The sequence below is a fragment of the Miniopterus natalensis genome, chromosome 6 (genome assembly GCF_054644295.1).
Source record: "Miniopterus natalensis isolate mMinNat1 chromosome 6, mMinNat1.hap1, whole genome shotgun sequence".
In the NCBI taxonomy this organism is placed as follows: domain Eukaryota; kingdom Metazoa; phylum Chordata; class Mammalia; order Chiroptera; family Miniopteridae; genus Miniopterus; species Miniopterus natalensis.
In genome coordinates, this window is record NC_142086.1 from 47,545,497 (window position 1) to 47,563,095 (window position 17,599).

The 17,599-nt window shown below is 45.5% G+C and overlaps 1 protein-coding gene across 1 annotated transcript; it reads left to right on the forward strand.

Annotated features, from left to right (window-relative positions):
• Positions 1–1,483: 1,483 nt before the first annotated feature.
• NRROS (negative regulator of reactive oxygen species) lies at positions 1,484–15,011 on the forward strand. Its single transcript, XM_016200165.2, has 3 exons — positions 1,484–1,524; positions 8,054–8,174; positions 12,810–15,011. The coding sequence occupies exons 2-3, from the start codon at positions 8,067–8,069 to the stop codon at positions 14,778–14,780; spliced, it is 2,079 nt and encodes a 692-aa protein (XP_016055651.2). The 5' UTR covers positions 1,484–1,524; positions 8,054–8,066; the 3' UTR covers positions 14,781–15,011.
• The last annotated feature ends 2,588 nt before the right edge of the window (positions 15,012–17,599 follow it).

Here is a 17,599-nt window from a genome sequence, read left to right on the forward strand (position 1 = left end):
TCTCTGTTGCCCCAATCTTTAATTTGTAAGTTATTTTTTAATGCATCCACCATTTGAATATTGATTCTTTGCAAAATATTGGAATATATTACTTTGACCAAAGAATAGAACTGGTTCTTTACTTTTATAACAATTTTTTTCATTTTTTTTTACATGTAATCCCAAAATCATAATTAAAGAAATCTTTGGATTTAAAGGCGCACATTTTAGACATTTCTCCAAACACAGTATAGAAATGGTTAATAAACCTATGAAAAATGCTCAGGGAAATGCAGACCAGAACCACAGAGAGCAGTTCACAGCCGCCACGATGGCTACAATAAACACACAGAAAATAACAAGTGCCGATGCGGATGAAGAGAAGTTGGAACATTAGTAATGCTGCGAACATCATGCTCTTTTTCCTCTAAATAATTCAGTGTATATGTTCTCAGAACAAGGATAGTCTCTTACATAACCACAGTACAATGATCAAAATCCAGAAATTTAATATTGATGTAATATTCAAATGTTGCCAAGTACCCCCGTAAAGCCCCTTAGGTAATTTGATTATTTGGTTAAAGAGGTGTCTGCCTGTTTTTCCACTTATAAAGCTGTTATTTTCAAGTGTGTAAAATTAACAAGTAACTTGTATTAATAAGATACTTTAAGGCTATATTAGTATCTTGTTTCCCAACAAATTTTCACTCTTTGGTTTTATTATTCCTTGATGATTCTTGCCTGTAATTAAAATGCACTTTGAAAAATACATTCCTAGATTCAGATTTCAGCCACGTTCTCTAATTTTCAGATAGCATCATAAAGCTTGCATGCACATAAAAAAAATATTATGTTCAGTTTTGAACTTTGTGTTTAAGCTTATTAAAGAGCACAAGTCCTGTTTTAGTTAGGTTCTTTTTGTTGGCAACTCTTGGGCCAGCTGCTGGGGGTGGTGATGGTGGTGAAGTGCTCTCATGAGAAAACATGGAGCTTGAAAATGGACCCGGACCTGTAAATGGCCATCAAGAGGAACCCTGAGAGGCAGCCTTGGAGCCTGTTCTCTCCACCCCCTCTCCCAGCTGCATGGCCCACCCTCTTGCTATTCTTTCTATTCCATTTCCCGGATCTCTGCCCTCTGTTGACTATTTCATTACTTTCTATTCATATGCCTTGCTATCCAACTCATAGCTTCTATTCCTCAAGGCAAGAACCCTCAAAATTCAACTCCACTTTCTCTGTGCCTCTTAACTCCAATTTCGCCTGCTAATTACCTAATTCCCTCCCTCATCTCTATGCACTGGGATCATTCATAAGGTGTTGGTTACATGTAAGAGTTGACCTTCCCTGGTCAGGTGATTCCACAAAATTCTGTCTGCTAGGTGGAGGTGGAGGTGGTGAGGTCACTTCCTGAGGTCTACCCCTCCAGAGGGACTGTGGGTGTTGTGGACAGAGCAGTTGACCTGGGCAGTGGAAGTTACATGAGTACATCAACCATATTGAACCTCAATCAGCACAGATGATCTAACACTTCTGTGCTCTTTCCAGGTATGAGAAAATGTCTGGAAGCTCTAGTTTGAATGTCAAAATGGTTAAATTTTTCAGATATTTTAAAGGTTTATGTGTAATTTAAAGTTTACTGAGAATCTTTCTGAAAAGTATTTGAAAAATATATATTCCTGGAATTTTGGGACAAAAGGTTACAATAATTTTCCCTCTCCCTTTAAGAACTCCAACAATTGTTTCATTTCCCCTCCTTTTTTTTATTTTGAAAAGGTTCAAATTTACAGAATAGTTAAAGTACAATATTAAATTTTCCTGTTGGTAATATTTTGCTTTTAATTTTCCTCTCTCCATTTGAAAGAGGTTACATAAATTGTAAAAATCATGAATTTTCACCTCTAAATACCCAGCATACATTTCCTAAGAATAAGGGGACATTCCTACATAACCAAAACATTATCATACCTAAGAAAATCAGTAATAATCTGATGATATCATCTGCACATAATACCATCTGAAAACACATTGTTTAGTACACATGTAAATTTCCCCAATTGTTTCAAATTCTTCTTTTAGAGATTTAAAAAAAACCCAAATCCACTCAAGGTACATGCATTGGACTTGGTTATTGTGCTTCGTAGTCACCTGTAATCAGACACACACACACACACACACACACACACACACACACACACACACACACACACACACACACACACACACCCCTTTTCGTTTTTCTCTGTTTCTTAGGCTTCCGGGCAAACATTTTTGGCGAGGTGCTACCAAGATGGAGTCCTGTGTTACCCAAAGCATTGCACCTGGAGGCTCAGGATGCAGGTGGCCTCACCATGGGAAACACTGAACATTTAGTGAAGGTTGAGATCATTCTAATATTTTTGCTCACAATCAGAGACCAGAGTTGCTTGCCTGAGGCTTTCAAATACTCGGTAGAAGAGATTGTTTGAAGTGGTCACAGACTGGGGTTTCTGTTGTTATCTGTTCTCTGTGGTCTGTGACCAGCTGCCCTTCCCTTTCTCCCAGTGTCCGCGGTAGGATTTGCTCTTTTGCTTTTAAACAAAGGCAGCTGCCCTTCCCGGGGAGCCCTCTATCTAGCACCGTGTCTTCCGTGTTCACAGTGTCACCGCACACATTTACACCCTGCGGTGTGTGCTACTCTACTTCTAGAGGTTCCCTCCCCCAGACCAGCTTATAAGTGTTTGTTTCTAACACCAAGTACCTCTGAGAGCTGCCCACTTCCTGGAAGGACCTCTTTCGGCTTACTTTAAGGAGAAAATTCTCAATTACTCGCTAATATATGTATAACACTCTTAACACTTGCTACTAGAGCCTTTAGCAAAAAGGCTGCCTCCCGGCTGTGGTGGCCGCAGCCGGAGAAGGTGCGGAGGCGAGAGAGTGGGGAGGGAAGAGGTGATAGCAAGGGTGCCCCTGAATACTAGAAATCCAGCATCCTCACCTGAAAACGAATCCAAAACCCTAACAAAGCAAAGCCGAAACTCAGATCAGAGTTACTCCTTAGTATTTCCAAAGTTTGAGTATGAGGAGACCTTTTTATGGACAAACATACCTGAGATTGGTCCTTACCTGATGGCTGTGCTTTACTATCAGCTCATTAAGACATTACATCACAACAAAAAGCTACTTGGAATTAATAACCCTTTAAAAAAGAAGTTATATTTTATTAATACAGGTAAATCTACATACATTTGAAAAAAAAAATACTATATATATGTGTTTAAGTGTTAGAGGGCCTGAGAAAAAAGGAATGCTGTTGCATTCCTGAACTTTTCTGATGGAAATTTCAGGACTTCAAGAAGCAGAGACAAGTGAAAAGATTTTACTTACTCTTTCTTCCCTGTCCATTGCAAAAGCAAGTATCGCCCACAGGCCCCCGGGACGAGCCACCCCTTGGCCTGCACGTGGCCATCGTCTCCCACCCAAGCACCCCGAGCCCTGAACTGATGTGGTCATGGGATGCTTATGGAAGTGCTGCCCCAGGTTACAGCCAAGCCACCACCAGCAGGATCAGGAAGCCCTTTCCAAAAAGAGCAAATATTCTTTTACGAAAATAGAAAAGGCAAACAAGCATAATTTTTTAAAACAGAGGAACTTTTGTGGCCAATGTGCATCTTCTTCCTCATGTTGGTGCTCTCTTGTTTCAGGATACAGTCTCCATCTATGTTGTTTTTGTGAAATGAATCTGTTTTCACCACTTATTTGTTATGACCAGATCTGAGAGAGAAAAGCCAGACAAAAAGTCGTATTGTCTTTCTGCCTAAATAACCAATTAGAATGCATAGTCTCAAGATTAATGGTTACATAGGAGATGCCATTGAGCATTTGAGATCCTAATATTTCAAGAACTTCTTAGGAAAGAACCAGCAAGGACACTTTGTAATGACGGGACACAAACAGAATAGTTAGAAGATAAACAAAAAATATAAACGAAACACTAAGAGGACTTCACTTTGACATGAGGTAGGATTTACAATCTTAATATCTCCAAGTCAAACGTGTTACAGACACCGTAAAGAATCTCGTCTCCTGACAACAGTTGGGTCAATGGTGTCTTGTCCTTCAAAGCTTTTCACTAATTAGAAGCTCACAGCCTCTGGCATTAGTCATAATCATAATAACCATCACTGGATAAAAGATGTAGAGAGGCTTTATAGAAATTGTTAACTGAATAGAAGAATATAGGATTTATAGACTGTATATCAAAGAGAATGGGACTGACCATTTTCTGCCTCCGCACTTGGAAGGAACTCTTTGACTTCATAATCTGGTTCAAAAAGAACAGATACAAGCAGAGTCTGTTAATGCCATCTGTTTCTCATGTCAGGACCTCAGGTCTCATATAGAGTATTTTCCCAATGGTCACGCAGACCAGGAGACAGAGTTCTTACTCAGCCCCTACTTGGGACGTGGGCTAATTTGTAGTTCCTGTGTATTAACTCTGGCTCCCCCGAGGTTCACAGCCCGTGAAATAGGAACCATTGATTCAAGCTCTTTTAATTAGAATGAGGGGAGGTTCCTGGTTATCTCATTTAAACTTTTAATGCCACAGTACCCTGTGCACCCTTCATCATAACTGTTTTCCCTTTCTCCATCAAACATGTATCTAAGATGAGCAACATTTGGCTTAAAAAGATGGATGTATTTTTCAGAAGATGTCAGTGAGACAGGAGTAAGATGGGACAGTTACTTATCTGTACACTCAAGCTTGCACACTCTCGTATAGCGAGAGATACTGCTGAGTGGTCCTCACCCAACTGAGGCTGAGTGTGGGTGGAGGGAAGCAGTCCTGTGCACACAGGAGAGGGTTCAGGAAAGTCCCCCGGGAGATCTGGCATCCAAACCGTTTATCTGATACTCCTTGCAGTGGCCTGGCTCTGAGGAAGCCTTCTCCAGCTACATGCTCCAGGGGGTGTTTCTCAACCTAAATGGTTATTATGTTGGGTCTTTTATTTCTTCTCAGAGTCATTACATACCTTTCTTGTTTAGTACTATTTCAAGCCCATTCTCATTTATATCATTGTATCAGTCAAAGTCCAACCAGAAAACAGAAACACAGATAATTTAAAACAGAGGAAATTTAATGCAGGAAATTGGTACACATGATGAAGAGGCTGAGGTGTCAATCAGGGCAGACAGTCATCCCAGAGAATAGTAACTTCAGGAAACTGTGACCTGCCCTGGGTAGGATGATGATAAAGGGAAGGGGGTGTTACCAGAGTCTAGGAGTCACCAGAAGAAGCTCAAGGACTTCTCTGTCCAAGGCAGAGAGAGAGGGAGAGAAATACCCTGGATTCTCTCTTCCTTCCAACCGCCCTGTAGTGCCTTCCATTGACCAAACCAGCTGGAGGCCAACTGACACCTAGAGCTTGAAAACAGAGCCTTCAGAAGTCAGCCCCAAGCGAACCAGAGCAGGGCGGGGGAAGGGTAAACCAGGGACCTGAGGACCAACAGCTCTCAGCCAGCATAGTCCTCTGTTCCCGGGATTAGCCTTGTTCTGAATTTATTAATGTAGAATTTTTAATCCAACCTTCCCTCATATTTTTTAAAATTTATTTTATTTCCCCCCTCATATTTTTTACATTTAGTTAATATAATGATATATTTATTCTCCCAACCAAATTATTCAGTAGTTTTCCTTCTTCGTGTAGCTGCTGAATTACATTGGAGATTATACATAGAAATAACAACCATACACTCAGCTCATTGGTGTTTTGAACTCATAAATAATAATTGTTTTATGTAATTTATGCACTGTCACATATACTATTTGATTCTGAATGGTTGTGATTATCCCTGTTTTTTAGAAGGAATAACCGAGTCTCAGAGACTATGTGAATTTCTCAAGGACAAATAAATACTGGAGCCAGAATTCAAATCCTGGTCTGTTTGGTTCTGAATTCTGTAATCTCCCCATGCTATTGTGAAGGAAGGAGTTGCCCAGAGGGCACAGCAAGAGTTTTTCTGGGCTGTTTGAGTTTGGGAGGAAGGAGAATAGGTGCTTTAAAATTGCAAAACTTGTCTTATTGACCCAGAAATTAAAATTACACTCTGGGCATACGTGACACCGGGCTTATCCAGCATTCCAGTCTGAGTTACAGTCTCCCTGAAGGAAATGCAGCCTTTCCCTGAACACATCTAGATTCACTATTTCAATATATGGCGCTGGTTGTTCTATAAGAGTTAGTGTCACAACAACAAGTCCCATCCCAAATAGGACAGAGATGGTGAAGGAGAAAAGGAGGGAGCAGGTCCATGGTTCCCATCTCCCTGTCTCTCCTCAATAAAATGCAGGACACCTGCTGACATTTGAATGTCCTATAAACAATAAATTTCTTTTAGTGTAAGTATGTCCCAGATATTGCATGGGACATATTTATACTAAAAAGCTATTTGTTGTTTATCTGACATTCAAATGGCATCTTGGAATTTGCTAAGTCTAGCCACCTTAGCTCAACTCAAGGTGGGCAGTGATCCCAAGGTTTCAGGGGTGTGAGTGAGTGTGTGTGTGTGTGTGTGTGTGTGTGTTGGGAGGATACTGAGAACAGGAGCCCATATGGTTCTGTGTTTGCCATCTGTGCCCTGCACATGCCATGAGGTGGTGATTCCTGCACAGGTGCAGCGGCGGAGGGAGGGCCTGGGAAGAGGATTCCCAGCGTTGGGCAAGTACTGATGATTTCTGAATTGGAGGTTCCCTCTGTGGTAAGGATTGCTGACCTGACCTGAAGTGAAGGTTGAGGGTGATTTACCTGGTTTCACTTAGCTTTTCTGTTAGTCTGTTTTCACTGGTGAGTATTCAGGTCTGACCAGGAAGTTAAAAATTAGCCTTAGAGATTGTGTAGACTTATTCAAAGAAAGGGAAAGAGGAAGGGGCCCTAGACGGCTGAGATGTGTTAGGCAGAAGGGCCCGCGGAATAGGTGAGGAGGTTCTTGGTAGTGCTGGTGCTGCTGGCCCAAGAGAAGATGAGAGCAGACCCCATAGTCTTTCCCAGGTAGAGGTCAAGGAGAGGATGGGGCAGTTGCAATGCCGGGGCCAGGCACTTGCCTCAGATTCTGAGAAATACTGGGCTGGGAGGGGATTCCTCTGGGCTATAAACTCTCTTCACAGGAGGGTTCAACCCAACAGCACCTGCAGGGAGAGAAATTAGTCTGGTTTCTCGTCCTGGAGCTCAGAGAGGGGGATCTTCTTGCTGTTCCCAGCCCTGCCACTAAGTTGATCTTGAACTTTGAATAAGCCATCATTATTTCCTGTGTGTTCACCTGTAAAAATGTGATGGAGGACCTATTACATTTCCATTATGGTTCTTCTTATTTCTAAAATTCTGTTGGTCCGTGTATAATTTTAAGCCTTCTCATGACTTCTGTTCTGTGCTCACAGGCCAGGTAAGAGGGCTGTAACCACACTTCATCAACAATCCTTATTACACTGAGGATTGCTTTTTCATTTCCCTCTCAGTTTTTCCCTTATCCAGGCAAAATATCAAAATCCAGTTTTCAAAGGGCTGTGTTCAAATGAGTTAACCAATGAGATCTACTCTTTTTTAAAAGCCTCATGTCAGCAAAACAATTAGTAACTCTATGGAACCAGTGGCAGCAATTAATATTTCAATCCCAGTTCACCATTCATTCATTCATTCATTCAAGATGTATTTATTGAGCTCAGGTGATACATTAGGCAGATCTGAGCTTTGGGAGGACAACTTCAACAGAACTAAAAAACATGACAAACTCTAGGTGACCTGAGGCCTGGTTCCTCAAATCCTTTGCTTCTCGCTTCTGTTGCTGGACTCTTGGGAGTTTCAGTGTTCAGCTCCCTGTCCATCAGATAGTAGAGGCAAAGTGAAAGTGAGTTCTTGCAGTGAAAGGTTGAAAGTATTGGTTAACTTGAGGTATGTAAAGAGTCTGTGGGTTTCCACCTGCCCGTAGCTGTGGGCTTCCAAGACCAGACGTCACTGGGAACTGGCTCCTTCTGCTGAGAGTGCAAAGCAGCCTTCCAGAATGTCCTTCTCTTACTCGCTTCTTCCTTGCCCTCTGTCCACAGTGCTGCACTTGAGATGGAGTTACTGCCCCTCTGGCTCTGCCTTGGTTTTCACTTCTTGACAGTGGAATGGAGGACCGGAAGTGGAATAGCCACAGCTGCTTCCCAAAGGGGCTGCAAGTTGGTGAGTTTCCTGGGAACTCTGAGTTGTCTGTTGTCCCTGTGCTGGCAAGGTCTGGTCCATTTGGAAAGCTGATGGATTGTCAATCATGGAGGGCAGGAAATGAATGAATCTGAATCACTGTGTACCTGCCTGGCATGATGCCATTTGCAACCTGCTCTTTAACCAAAGGTTAAGATGATGCCTAGGAAAGGCTCTGCCCCACCTTTTTCATACTCACTAAAGACACAATGCCCCAGAGACAGGCCTGAGTTAGCCACCAGGAATAAAAGCACCTTGTTAAAAATCTGGATGTTTGACATGCAACACATTGACGAATTTCAGAGGGAAAGGGGTAGGGGTGGGTGGGAAGAGATTAACCAAAGAACTTATATGCATATATGCATAACCCATGGACAGAGACAATAGTGCAGTGAAGGCCTGGGGAGGGTGCAGGAGTGGGATAGAGGGGGTTAATGGGGGAAAAAGGGGGTCATCTGTAATACTTTCAACATTAAAGATAAATTTAGCCTGGCCGATGTGGCTCAGCAGTTGAGCATTGACCTATGATCCATGAGATCTTGGTTCGATTTCTGGTCAGGGCACATATGGGGTTGTGGGCTCGGTCCCCAGTAGGGGGTGTGCAGGAGGCAGCAGATCAATGATTCATCATTGATGTTCCTATCTCTCTCTCTCCCTCTCCCTTCCTCTCTCTGAAATCAATAAAACTATTAAAAATAAAAGATAAATTTTTTAAAAATCTAGATGCTTGAGCTCCACTAATGCTATCAGAATCTGATAATGGTGGGGCATATTAAAGTTGGCGAAGCCCTGCCTCAGAGTTTATGTTTGAGTTGATAGCAATTACTTAAAAAGCTGTACTGAAGCCCCCGCTAGGTGGCTCAACTGGTTGGCTCATCCTCCTGTACACCAAGAGGGCTGTGGGTTCGATTCCAGCCAGGCCACATGCCTAGGTTGTAGGTTGAATCCCCTGTGGGGGCATGGGAAGCATGCTGATCGAGATTTCTCTCTCACATCGATGTTTCTCTTTCTCTCCTTTCCTCTCTCTAAAAAATCAATGAAAACATATCCTCAGGTGGAGATTAAAAAAAAAAGCTGTACTAACGAGCACGCTGCGACGGGCACTGCACAGCAACGGCCTTGGCCGCGCTGAGGTTTAAGACAGCCCAGGAAGCAGATGCCCGAGCCCTTGCGGTCTCCTCTCTCCAGGGCTTTCAGCCTATATGTGGAAACACACTTGCCTCACAGCCACTGAGCACATTTCTAGAAATTTTCTCCTTTGCCTGAATGAAACTCAGTGAAATAAAAAAAATCTGCCTGAGAAACATACATTTAATAAACATTCCTTGAGCCCTATTATACCCCAGGCACTGGGAAGACAAACTGAGTGTCAGGATTAATGCTTACATTCAAAAATGTGTTCTTAAGGCTGATGAATCTTCAGAACCCGGCTGGTTATAGTTCGTAACCACTTTGGTAACCTCTAACCACGGCACGGTAGCATGCTCCAGTCTGGGGGAGAAGTTACGAGCCAGACCAGGTTTAAACCCCAGCTCCACCACTTAGTAGCTGGTGACACAGGGCCTCTCTGTGCCTCGGTTTCCTCATTTGTAAGATATGGAGGTAATAATAGTACCAACCACGAATGCCATAACCCTGGGTTGTGGTGATGGTCGAATGAGTTAATGCCCATTAAGCACCCAGACCGGCGCTGTGTGTTGCATCCATTGTTGCTGTTCGTCTCAGCCGCACGGACACCCCTTATTCCCTCAGAGGCAGTGACAGGTGACTTCGCAGGAGCTGATTCAGGGGTTACCAGGCCGAGGAAGAGGAGGGGATAAAGCACGAGTTCTTTCAGGGCTCAGGCTACACTCCCTGCCCAACCCTGTCCAGCCTGGTGCGCAGCAGTGGGGTGGATTTCCTGCGGCTTTTCTGAATTGAGGGCAGAGGGGTGAGAGTCCAGGTGCCCTCCGTTGCGCCCCATGCATTCGCCATGTCACATTATCATAAAATGGACATGGTGAGGTTTTCTTGGGCTCTGACAGCCCCGCGGTATTTTTGCAGCACTTCAGTGGGGCCACAGGGAGTTGCAGGGGTGTGACCCCCATGACTGCCGCAGCTGTGGTGAAACAGGGGCTCACATCTTTTGGAAAGCCCCTAACCACAACATTCTCCAGAGAGTCCCTGTGTGGGGGAGACCGACACTTACTCAAATAAAGAAATACACCTTGTTTCTGCATGGGGAGATTTAATTTTGGAAAGATGTCAGGTCTTCCTCCAGTTACTCCATGATTGTAATGCAACTCCAATCAAAATTCCAAAGACTTTTGGGGAGAAGGGGAGGTGTGGAAAGAACTTGACCAGTTCATCTGGAAATGAGAACTCAAGTGCTCTATAGTAGGAGATTAATTGATTAGATCATACTAACATTTATTAAGTATTTATGTACTAAGTTCTGTGTTAAATAATCATAGTGAATCCTCATTAAGAAAAAAACCTATGGGAAAATTAAAAGTATAATTTCCATTTTACAGGTGGAGTAATGAAGGTCCCAACTAGTTAGGTAACAAGACCAAGGTCACTCATTTGTTAAAAAGCAGAACCAAGATGGACTGACCCTAGAACTCTTGCTCTTAAACACTGTTGTATTCATGCGATGAACTAATAGACAGTTGCGAAACAGAATGTGATCAAATTTATTTTTATTGCCAGGGCAATATGTCTATTACATATTATTGAGGGGGATGGTAGATTACTGAACAGTTTGTAGAGTGCAGTCTTATTTTAAAAAGTTTTTAAAAAAATTTTTTTAAAAAGGTAGATAATATCTTTAGGAAAGAGTTCAGAGGAGATGTAACACAAGGTTAGTGGTGTTTCTTTGAGGGAGAGGCTGAGGTTACTGACGAGTTTAATTTTCTGTATTTCTGTACTGTATCACTTTTATTTTTATTTTTTTAAAATACGTTTTCTTGATTGCAGAGAGAGGAAGGGGGAGGGAGAGAGAGAAACATCAATGATGAGAGAGTCATTGATCAGCTGCCTCCTGCACGACCCCTGCTGGGGATCAAGCCCGAAACCCAGGCCTGTGCCCTGACCAGGAATCGAACCTCCGTCTCCTGGTTCGTGGATTGATACTCAACCACTGAGCCAGCTGGGCTATATTGTATCAATTTTTAATTATTAGAAAGTTTTATTTTAATAATAAGATAAAGAACTTGGCACCGTGAAAGGTTAATTCCTTGTCCAGGGACGAAAGCTAATACGTGGCAGAGCTGAGGTTCAGACTTGAGTCTGTTATCTCTCCAAACCAGTGCTTCGTCCTCGATATCAGATTTTTCTCCCTTTCCATTACTCCACTTGCCCCTGGGATTGGGCCCACAGTTTTAGGCAATCACAGGCCTTGTCCTACTGGCCAATCTGTGCAAAGGAAGGCCATTGCTCTTCTATCTTATCACTTAAAGCCTTTTTCCTGGATACCTAATTGACATCCTGTGGCTGATTGCTTTTGCCAATCTTGTAAAACATTGGGCTGAGTTTATCCTGAGCTTGAGTGACTCTACAATGAGACCAGGGTCATCCCATCCCTCCTGAACTCCTTACGCAGCACAATCGTGGTAGAACAGCATCCCGGAGAAGCACTGAATTGGACATTAAGAGCTCTGGGCTACAGTCCCAGCTCTGCCATGGACTCTCCACTTCTCTCCAGATCCCACTCTGTACAATTCAGGGTGATGATAAACTCTGGAGTCATTTTAAACTGAGATATTTATCAGTCCAGAATGTAGAGGAATGTCCCAGACAAAATTTCTTTGACTGGAATGAAGGTGCCACAGCACTGCCAGTTGTTAGGGTGGTCCTCTTAGACACACAGGTGTTATAGCAATAGCGATTACAATGCAAGAGCGACCAATTGCATTAATAGTGTCCACTGTGTGTCAGGCACTGTGCCACCTTTCATCTAATCTCACTGCAGTCCTCTGAAGTGGGTACTATCTTATTTTTTTTCATTCTCACCCAAGGATATTTTTTCCATTGCTTTTTGGAGAGAAGGGGGGGCAGGGGAGAAACATGGATGTGAGAGAGACACATTAATTGGTTGCCTCTCACATGCACCCCAACCTGGGCCAGGGATTGAGCCTGCAACCGAGGTACATGACCTTGGCTGGAATCCAACCCGGGACCCTTCAGTCACTGGGCCAACACTGTAACCACTGAGCCAAACCGGCTAGGGCATGGGTACTATCTTTATCTCCATTTTTCAGAGGAAATAACAGACTTTAGTTAAATTATTTGCCCAAGGTCACATGGAAATAAATGGCAGAGGTTTCAAACCCAGAAGGAGACCTGGTCCTCAATCCCTCGCATAGTAAAACCAAACTGCGGATAGAATTGTTGCCACTCAGCACCTGGTGGGCAGGTTCTTAGATCTTCTCTAACACACTGTATGTTTTAAATGAGGCCTGAAACTCAGCTCCTAGCTGACTATGTTATTGTGAAGGTAAAGAACAAAGAAAAGTTTCTACAGTTTCTGATTCTTTTTTTAAAAAAAATTCAGTCTGATGAATGAACTAAGTATATGTACCCAAACCTTTGCCTGAGAGGCCTCCTCCCTGCTGACCAGTGTGTTTTTGGACCTAGGTGGATGGAGTCGCTGACTGTCGAGGGCGGAATCTTGCCTCAGTGCCCAGCAATCTCCCTCCCCACTCGCAGACGCTCATCCTGGATGCCAACCCTCTCAAGACCCTGTGGAATCATTCCCTCCAGCTTTACCCTCTCCTGGAGAGCCTCAGTCTGCATAGCTGCCACCTGGAGCGCATCGGTCGTGACACCTTCGTGGAGCAGGCCCGCCTGCGCACTCTGGTGCTGCCTGATAATTCCCTCTCAGAGGGCTACAAGGAGACAGCAGCTGCCTTCCACAGCCTGCTGGCTTTGCGGAGGCTGGACTTGTCAGGGAACTCCCTGACAGAAGACATGGTGGCCCTCATGCTCCAGAACCTCTCTTCGCTGGAGTCCGTGTCCCTGGCGAGGAACACCATCATGAGGCTCGATGACACCGTCTTTGAGGGCCTGGGGCATCTCAAGGAGCTGGATTTGCAGAGGAACTACATCTTTGAGATTGAGGGTGGAGCCTTCGAAGGCTTGACTGAGCTGAGACACCTCAACCTGGCCTATAACAACCTCCCTTGCATTGTGGACTTCAGCCTCACAAACCTCCAGTCCCTCAATGTCAGCTATAATGTCCTGGAGTGGTTCCTGGCATCAGAGGAAGAGGCTGCTTTTGAGCTAGAGATGCTGGACCTCTCTCACAATCAGCTGCTTTTTTTCCCACTCCTGCCCCAGTCCAGCAAGTTGCACACCCTACTGCTACGGGACAATAACATGGGCTTCTACAGGGACCTGTACAACACCTCATCACCCCAGGAGACGGTGGCCCAGTTCCTCCTTGTGGATGGCAACTTGACCAACATCACCACAGTTAACCTTTGGGAAGAGTTTGCTTCCAGTGATCTTGCAGATCTACGCTTCCTGGATCTGAGCCAGAACCAGTTCCAATACCTGCCCAATGGCTTCCTAAGGAAAATGCCCTCCCTCTCCCACCTGAACCTCAACCAGAATTGCCTGGTGACGCTCCACATCCGGGAGCACGAGCCCCCAGGAGCGCTCATGGAGCTGGATCTGAGCCAGAACCAGTTGTCGGAGCTGCACTTGGCTCCGGGGCTCCCCACCTGCCTGAGGAGCCTCCGGTCGTTCAACCTGAGCTCCAACCAGCTCCTGGATGTCCCCACTGGCCTTTTCACTGATGCCAGTAACATCACTACAGTTGACATGAGCCACAATCAGATCTCACTTTGCCCCCAGCCAGCTGGCTTAGACCGTATGGGTCTCCCCAGCTGTGTGGATTTCAGGAATGTGGCATCTTTGAGGAGCCTCTCTCTGGAGGGCTGTGGGCTGGGGATATTACAAGACTGCTCATTCCAGGGAACTGCCCTTACCCACTTAGACCTGTCTGGAAATTGGGGGGTTCTGAATGGGAGCACTGCTCCTCTCCAGAATATTGCCCCCACGTTACAGGTCCTGTCTCTCCGGAACGTGGGCCTCGGTACCAGCTTTACAGAGTTGGACTTCTCTGGGTTTAGGAATCTGAGGGATTTGGATCTGTCGGGAAATTCCTTGACCAGTTTCCCAAGGTTCAGGGGCAGCCTGGCTCTGCAGACCCTGGATCTCCGCAGGAACTCACTCACAGCCCTGCCCCAGGGGGCTGTGCCTGTGCGGCTCATGGCAAGTCTGCGGACCATCTACCTCAGTCAGAATCCATATGACTGCTGCAGGGTGGAGGGCTGGGGAGCCCTCACGCGTCTGCACACCATCTCTGACTTGGCCCTGATCACTTGCAACCTCTCTTCCAAGGTCGTTCGCCTGATGGACCTGCCCGGGGGCATGCCTCAGGACTGTAAGTGGGAAAGGGTGGACATGGCCCTGCTGTACCTTGTGCTCATTCTCCCCAGCTGCCTCACCCTGCTGGTGGCCTGCACTGTCATCTTCCTCACTTTTAAGAAGCCACTGCTTCAGGTAATCAAGAGCCGCTGCCACTGGTCCTCCATATACTGACCTGGCCACGATTCAAGGTTAGAAATCTGGTCTGTGCGTGAAGACACTTTTTCTGCCAGATTTCAAGATCTGAGGCAGAGGACAAGTCTGAGCAATTGAGCTTTAAATTAAAGTATAAAATGCTTCCATTTTGTAGTCACCCCAAATTCTTCCTCCATCATTATGATTCATCCGTATCATTCTGATAAAATATTTATTAATTGACATTCCACAAGAGTGTAAAACATGTCTCATAAATATTTTTTAAATCAAACACAGCTTGTTTTTTTTTCTTTCTTTAATGTTTTTTGTAGTTTCACTTAGGCCATTTTTCAGTGGCCTTTCCTTGATGACATCCATGGAGCTGGTGAGAAAGGGTGGCAACTCAGGGCCACCCTACAGCAAAATCGACTTCGAGGGCATGTCCTGTGCCCTGGCCTGTGTGGTTCAGTTGGTTGGGTGTCATCCCACCCACCGAAGGATTGCCAGTTCAATTCCTGGTCAGGGCACATGCCCGGGTTGGGGGTTCGAGCCCCAGTTGGGGTGTGTGCAGGAGGCAACTGATCGATGTTTCTCTCTCTCCCTCTCCCTTCTCTCCCTCAATATATATATGTATATATTTTAAAAAGCATTTCCTGTAGATGGTGAGAGTCAGTGCCTTGAGGGTTCCCCAAGGACCAGAATTTCAGAGCCAAGCTGGGGAATTGGAGATAACTGTCACCACCTATCTTGGCTTGCATTGCCACTGCAGCCAGAGTGGGCATGAGAGGTGTTGGGAATTAGTTTTGACCATGCCGCAAATAAAGACACAAGAAATTCAAAGTAACTCGGTAAGGCAAACTTTACTTCTGCAGAAGGGTGCGGAGCTACCCAAATCCGGTGAGCAGGCACACGGCCGGGAGGCCGATTGCTCTCATTCCCAGCGCCAGTGCCACTGTGCCTGCCCTGTTGGTTAGGGTGAGGCTTCAGGCTAAACCCATTGGCTAATTTGGAAAACGGGCCAGCGGCCGACCCTTGGGTTGGGCAACTGTCTGCACATATCTGAGTACAAATGTAGGCTGCTACAGTAAAATGAGGGACGCTAAGGTGGGCGTTTATTCAGTTCGGCCTAGTCTAATCCCTTCGACAGAGAAGATTATTTCCTTCTCTCAGAGGGTCCTCTGCAGGTGCCCTGGATTTGGACCATGAGTTGCGGGCAGGCAAGCATGATCCTTCCAAGGAAAAGCTACAGACCGGTAACTGGGCCCTGAGTTCATTCATGCAGTAAACCGGACACCAGGCACAGTCCCTGTTCTGAGAGAAGGCAAAGAGGAACACAGAAAGGAGTGAACTCTGTTTATCGTGGGTTACCCCTACTCTTCACAAAACACACACGCGGGGAGGGGGGCAGATGCAGAGTGCAGGGGATGGGGGGGGGGAAGGGGGACATCTGTAATACTTTCAGCAATAAAGATAAATTTAAAACAAACCCAAACCCCACACTCTTCTTAGCAGTAGTTGCATATCTGTACCCACTAAGTGCCTCATTTCCTTTATCCTTCCCTGCCTTCAGTAAATAGTGAGCAATTTCTCTGCTCCTCGCCTGGGGGTGGGGGGGATAGTAAAGACACAGCCCTTGCCCTTCTGGTAGTTTAGTATTTACACTGTCCTTGCACTTTCTATCCCAGCTTATTAAATCATAAAGGTACTAGATGCTGGGGGGGGGGGGAGAGGACAGAAATCCCACAAACTGATTACTAGTACCATGAATACTAATGTGAGCAGAGACATTTAGGCAAATCAAAGAGATAAAATCAGTGGTCTTACTTTGATAAAGCAGAAAGTTCCCTTGGGTGCTCTACAGGGTACAAACAAGGTCATGTCAGTGAGGCTCCACACTCAATAGCACTGGTGTAAGCCTTGTGAGCTTGGCCCTTACTGTACCTCCATCTTCCTTGCCAACTTGTCTGTCTCAGTCCTGCATTGCCCCAGCCTAGTGCCTTGGATGGCCCTCAGGTTGTTGTGGGCAGCCAAATGGCACCAGGTGTTAGACCAGACCTGGGTTCAGCAACCTCGGTACTTGAGTTCTGACTAGGAAAGAATTCAGAGCCTAGGCCCAAATTATAGAGAGAGCATTGATTTGATAAATCACAGAGGTGCAAGAAGCAGTTCCTAGAAGAAATGGGCTTAGGAAACAAGTTATAGAGGCAAAGGAAGGGCCCTAGGACCTTCGGTGTTGAGGAAGCTAATGCTGATGCTAATACTAACTGGCCTGGAAGGGAGGGGGAGGGGAAGTTGAGGGCATGCTCCCAGGGTGATTTTAGGGGAGGCCCCAGGGGAAGATCTCAGTAGAATATTCAGCAGCTTTCCAGGTGTGTCCTTCCAGGGTCGTGGTCTCCACTGATTGATTGGCTGCACCAGGAGAGGGGGTCATTATTCAATGCAGCTGGTCCTGAGGTCAGCTGTGGCTGGTTTTGTTGCTTTTCTGGGCCTGGAGCTGAAATACAACTGAGGTCTACAAGTTGTCTCTAGGGAGGAAAGTTCAGGGAGTCCAAACCACATGACCATGCTAGGGGAGGAAAGGCCACCCTGGGGACGAGGTCCCCCCCTACAACTGTCCTTTGCTAGGCACCCAGGGCTTTCTGTCCTGGTGACCTTCTGTACTTGGACCATCTTCCTTGCTCTGCTCATGCCTGTCTAACTGCCTACCACACTGCCACTGCTGCCTCCCACTGCCAAAATACTCTCCCCAATTCTCCAGTCTTGTGTCACCAGCTCCTGATGTGCAGTCTGGAGCATGTGGACCTGGTTGATTGGCCTTAGGTCACGTACCCCTGTCCTGACTACAAGAGGGGCTGGGA